Below are 5,368 nucleotides of genomic sequence, written 5' to 3'. Positions count from 1 at the left end.
CTGGGATGAGATACTATAATGTCCTTGCTTTGTGCTGATAGAAGTCAAATTTAATCATCTACATTTAGTTTACCTGTAAAGCTTGAATTCAACCCCTTCTTAAGCTGTTCACTTTTCAGAACTAAGTAATGTACAGGGGGCATTTTCCTAGCTTGAGATAAATAAGATATCAGCATTAGGTCCTTTGATTTTCTGACTCACACTACTGGTCTTCATTGCCTGCTCCCCTCCAGAATGTGCTTGAAGATAGTCTATTAGACATCACCCAAAAGTGAAACAAGTCTAGAAGATTCAACTCTTCAACTGAAAAAATCACGCATGTTTATTTCATTTGGATCTCTTTTATTCCACAAAGAAATCAAGATGTAATGGTGGTAAGATTATATGGGAAAAGAAATGTGTTTCTTGTGAATAGAATCATGAGACAGATTCAACACTTTCCAAAGTGTAAAAATTTAAGTTTGTTGTCAGTTTTTCTGTGGAGAGGAAAGAATAAGAAATGGTAAATGCTGAAGGCTCAGGAATTTTATTAGCATCCAGACTTTACCAATGAAACACAAAAATGTACCCACATCATTCCACTTACTGATGTGTTAAAGAGGAGTGATTATAATTTAGAAATATTTTAGCAACTAGTACTGATTACATGAGGATAATGTTTCAAATACATCACAGTTTATGTCCCTGAAACCATATTTCAATGAATTTTTTAATTTAAAGGGGATACACAGATGCTTCTTATAACACTTTTTTTATCACAAAAAGAACCAGAACAATATAACATAAATATTAAATGTTTGTTTTTATTCATGTATATTTTGGAAAGAGTTAAAAGGAACTATATGTTTCTATGCATTCTAGTATATAATTCATCATTTAATTATTTTTGAGCAGACACTATTATATCTTGGAGATGATTACCTTGTAACATTTAAACTACTGTTGGCTGTTTGATTTTCTAAATTTAATTTTTGTTAGTGCTCCAACATATATTTTGTGGAGAAATCATTTTCTAAAACAGAACAAGTTCTTCAGTTTTCAGATATTGTTTCCCTTTTGTACTAACCATTAGGGGGCGCTAATGTATTCAAATTCAGCTAAGCTCAACAGTAAACATGGCTCATTCTAACAGTTGCAGACTGGCATTCCTAGGAGGATGGATGTTCCTTGTCCCTGGAAATAATCAAGCACAGACTATGGGATGACTTGGTGACATTTTGTAGAGGGAGTTTAAGCAATAAATTCGTAGTTGGAAGTTGAACTAGACCCTTAAGTTTCCTTCCAACTCAGAGATGCTAGGCTTCCCTGATTGCCTATTACTACTAGAAATATATATATAAGGATACAGTGACACCAGGGACTCCAAATCCTGTCAATTGCAAGAATTCTGTCCACCAGAGTCAATGTGAGATGATTCACATATTCCTTATGACTCAAACCACTTCTTTGAATTGAGATACATTTGTCTTAACATGTAATTATTGTACCTTTAAATATAGAAAAGAAAATTATTTCAATACTTACTCAACTTCAGAACAAAAGAAGCAATCATTGTCATAAGTCTTGCCATCAGATCCACAAATTGGTCCATATATTTTATTACAAAGTCTCTCTTCTCCTGGGGGTAACTTTTTAAACTTACTGCAATCAACCTGAAAATACATATTAAAAGTCTTCAATTCCTTCAACCAAATCTTTAGTCTCAGGATTTAGAATATCCCAAGCAAGTTCAGAAGGCTCTTGATGCATTTATTTCTTATTCCAATTGTTTGTCCTCATCTAACCTTGAATTATATCAAGTATTTGAAATATATAGAGTATACAGATTTTTTATATTGGATATGAAATCATGAGTGATAAATTTCTTCATAGTAGCTGGTAACCAAATCACAATTTCTTTAGATATAGAATCTATTTCCCTATAGGCTGATGTATCAGTTCTCAACGCCCACGGCACATTGTTTCTTGCTATTTCTCTCTTTCACTTAAAATGTTCTATCTATGGTAAATGCAAATGTGAGGTATATTGTAGAAATATATGCTGTAGTTTTAATAACTAGTACATTGACAACTTTTTACCATTAAATATTGGTAACGAATTACTTGTTATACATATAAGCAGTTAACATATACATATAACATAGATGGATACATGTTATGTTAACTTTACATTTGAGAACCACTGTTTGAAATTCCTGGAGCAAAGCCAAGGTGATAAACCACTTGTGGAAACAAGTAGACAAGACCAAGAAAGAAATTTCCGGGGTTTTCCATCTGTGAGCAAATTGAAGAGTGTGAATAGTAAAGTCAAACACAGTGGAATTCAAATCCTGACCATACAACCCTGGGACAATTATTTTGCCTCTCTACGCCTTAGTTTCTTTATCTGCAAAATAAAGGGGATATGCCTCCATTGTCAGATCAAAGTAACAAATACATAATGGAGAAGATATAGGTAAAATGTTTAGCACTACCTGGCATGAAAAATACTGAATAAATAATGGCTATTCTTTCTATCCCCTGAGCTCACTTCCAGGTCTGCCCAAACTCTAGTTCTATACAGAAGAATGCATTTCCAGCTCTTTCTGTCCAACATGCTATTTTACTAATTGTTGAATATTTCTACTTGGATAACCTGAAATGTGCTCAAACTTAAAGTAGAATCCCCCCTACCCTTTGGATATGTTCTAGGTAACCTATTCATTACTTGAGTTACTAAGCTCCATGCACCTAAGGCTTAGGGCTGAGCTGAGTGCCAGCGATTCAAAGATTGGTAAGCCTGAGTCATCGGCAGAGGGACTTCAGAGGCTAGTGGAGCAGAACAGAAATTAGAGCACCCTGTGCTGAGAATAAGATGGCATGATTTCACTTCCTCCCCTGCCTGCTCAGCCCCTAGTGCCAGAATCAATGTCATACTCAGTGTGACCAGCAAACTACTGAGGCTTAATACTCATGAAGCATTTCCATTCTCATGCTGTTACTAAATCATGAGGGATGGCTTGAACTCAGGTCTGCCTTAATTATTCTCTTTAGTAGATTAAAACAAAAGACCCAAAGACATCAAAAGAGCTGCCTAGGCCACAGGGTCACATAGCTATAAAGCTGTAGCACTTGGACTTGAACCCAAAGAACCTGACTGCTGGTTTAAAGTCTTGGCCACCACACCTACATTTCCCAACAATAGCCATTTCTTAATATGAGCTATGAAGGCAAGCTCCAGTTAAAGTTATTCTTTTAGATAGAGAACAAATATATGTGTGGCTCATTTCAAAGTGAGAAGAATCAGGACTTGTCCTCACAGAGCTTCACTGGGTGTAGGCACTGCACTGAACCCTTTGCAATCACTATGGCTTTAAGGCTCACCATAACCTGAGGAGCCAAGCACCGTTGCCCATGGCTACACGATCAAAGAGCTGGACTCAAACCGCAGGACTTTCTAACTCTGATGCCAGCTGTCTAACCATTTTGTTCCATCACCTCCATTATAGAAAAGTCTGTTTAAAGATTTTGAATAAAGGCAGTTTTGATACTTAATAATTCTTCAAATATGTAGGACTGGAATTATGTCCAGTATCAAAAATTTTCTTACTGATAATGGCTTTTTTTCCTTAAGGCACGTAGTACAAGCATTTTATTATCTAACATACCTCTTTTTTCAATTCTATCAAAAACCAAATGCTTACTTATTTCTTTTTTTTATTTAGAGAATTAAATTTAACAGGGTGACATTGATCAATAAGTGTACACAGATTTCAGGCAAACATCACTACATCATTTGAATAGTCAATTATGTTGTATATCCAACACCCAAAGCCAAATCATTTTCCATCACCTTATATTTGTCCCTCTTTATACCCTTTTGATACTGGCTTCAAAATAACATAAAAGTAGGCTTTCATATCAAGATGCACGTACTGACCTGCTGATCATGTCTGGCACATTCTACGTCTGCAAGGAAAACAAGTACAAAAAAAGTTACACTTTGGAAGAAGACCCTAATCTTATTAGAAAAGTAGTCTTTATGTTTCAGCTCTCTCAACCTGTCATAATAATATAAAATTCTCTTTAGAACTTTCGTATCAGCATAATATACAAAAGGTTGAAGCTCAATGCAGATCTATTTTTGGAGCAGGGTTAGAGAGTAGCCAAAAGGATGGAAAAGCTGCTAAAATAATAATGAATTTGTTGTATTCTTTTCTGCCTCATAATCAGAGCTTAGGAAATAGTAAAAAAAAAAAAAAAAGAACAAGAACAAGGGAGCTTTGTATTTAGGAAGGTCTGCTCTCCTATAGCAGGCATGGACAGCAGCGGTTGAAAATGCTAGGGAGTCCGATGTTAACTCGATAGAGGAAGGAACGTAACCATTCGTGCTGCCAGATAACGTGCTGGACTGCTTTACGAAGGAGTAAGGTTTCTGTCACTAATGATGTCAAGTCAGAGCCGAGTCTGAAAGCTTTCCAAAGAAGTCACACAAAGGGCATAGATCAGAATTTGACCGCCTGACCTGTGGTGGTGCAGTGGATAAAGAGTCGACCTGGAAACGCTGAGGTCGCCGGTTCAAAACCCTGGGCTTGCCTGGTCAAGGCACATATGGGAGTTGATGCTTCCTGCTCCTCCCTCCCCCTTCTCTCTCTCTCTCTCTCAACTCTCTAAAAAATTAATAAAATAAAAATAAATTAAAAAAAAAAAGAATTTGACCTTAGTTGACCATTTAAGTCCACTCGGTGCTTGAGATGATATGATTTAGTGATTTATTGATGGAGAAAAAAAAGCCTTTCTTATTTGTATGATGTGTATGTCCCAGATTTATGTGGGCAGAAAGGACACGAGCTGTTGGCATCAAGGCAGGGGCAGCGTTGTGAGGGAGATACTCACAGATAACGGTTGTAAGCACCAGAGCCAAAAGCAGGACAAAGGCGCCCACTCTCATGCTGCTGCAGTGGCCAAGGGCAGTCTGATGGAGGCAAAAGAAGTGACTCTCCGGTGTGGCTCCAGCCCACTTGAACGCTGCCTTATATATTGCCAAGAGTTCCTGCCTCCATTGTGAAACAGCTATCTGCAGAAACAGAATCCTGGAATTAGGTCAGAGCTGTGTGCTAGGTATGGAAGTTCTTCCATTGTGAAAGACAGACGGTTTCACATGCCCTTTTAATGGATAAGGCTGGCGTTATCTCCTTCCCTCTTTATATTCTTAAAAGTCTGAGTGCTTTCACATCTGTGACATGATTTCATCTTCGTAACAAGTCTGTCTTATAGTTGTCACCATTTTCTTTGCTTTACAGATGAGGAAGTGAGGTTACAAGGAAGTTGAGTGATTTCCCTGGGTTTACTGCCCGCTGGACTGCCTTTGCCAGGGACAGTCAGCAGC

General features: G+C 37.3%; 1 protein-coding gene across 1 annotated transcript; it reads right to left on the bottom strand.

The window, feature by feature from the left end:
* Positions 1-336: 336 nt before the first annotated feature.
* SPINK9 (serine peptidase inhibitor Kazal type 9) lies at positions 337-5,155 on the bottom strand. The gene is made up of 5 exons (XM_066277322.1): positions 5,141-5,155; positions 4,876-5,052; positions 3,920-3,948; positions 1,525-1,652; positions 337-476 (listed from the first exon to the last, which is right to left on the bottom strand). Exons 2-5 carry the CDS (start codon positions 4,928-4,930, stop codon positions 431-433), a joined length of 258 nt encoding a protein of 85 aa, XP_066133419.1. The 5' UTR covers positions 4,931-5,052; positions 5,141-5,155; the 3' UTR covers positions 337-430.
* Between the last annotated feature and the right edge of the window lie 213 nt (positions 5,156-5,368).

This window comes from Saccopteryx bilineata, chromosome 4 (genome assembly GCF_036850765.1).
Source record: "Saccopteryx bilineata isolate mSacBil1 chromosome 4, mSacBil1_pri_phased_curated, whole genome shotgun sequence".
In the NCBI taxonomy this organism is placed as follows: Eukaryota; Metazoa; Chordata; class Mammalia; order Chiroptera; family Emballonuridae; genus Saccopteryx; species Saccopteryx bilineata.
Note: the sequence above shows the minus strand (reverse complement) of the source record. Positions and strands in the feature narration are given on the sequence as shown.

What these genes read in the sequence shown, in the direction of transcription:
- SPINK9 (XM_066277322.1), bottom strand. Translation starts at nt 4,930, where the DNA reads ATGAGAGTGGGCGCCTTTGTCCTGCTTTTGGCTCTGGTGCTTACAACC. An exon ending in GGTGCTTACAACCGTTATCT is followed by an intron (nt 3,949 to 4,875) that starts GTGAGTATCTCC and finishes TTTTCCTTGCAG; the next exon opens with ACGTAGAATGTGCCAGACAT. An exon ending in GTGCCAGACATGATCAGCAG is followed by an intron (nt 1,653 to 3,919) that starts GTCAGTACGTGC and finishes ATGTATTTTCAG; the next exon opens with GTTGATTGCAGTAAGTTTAA.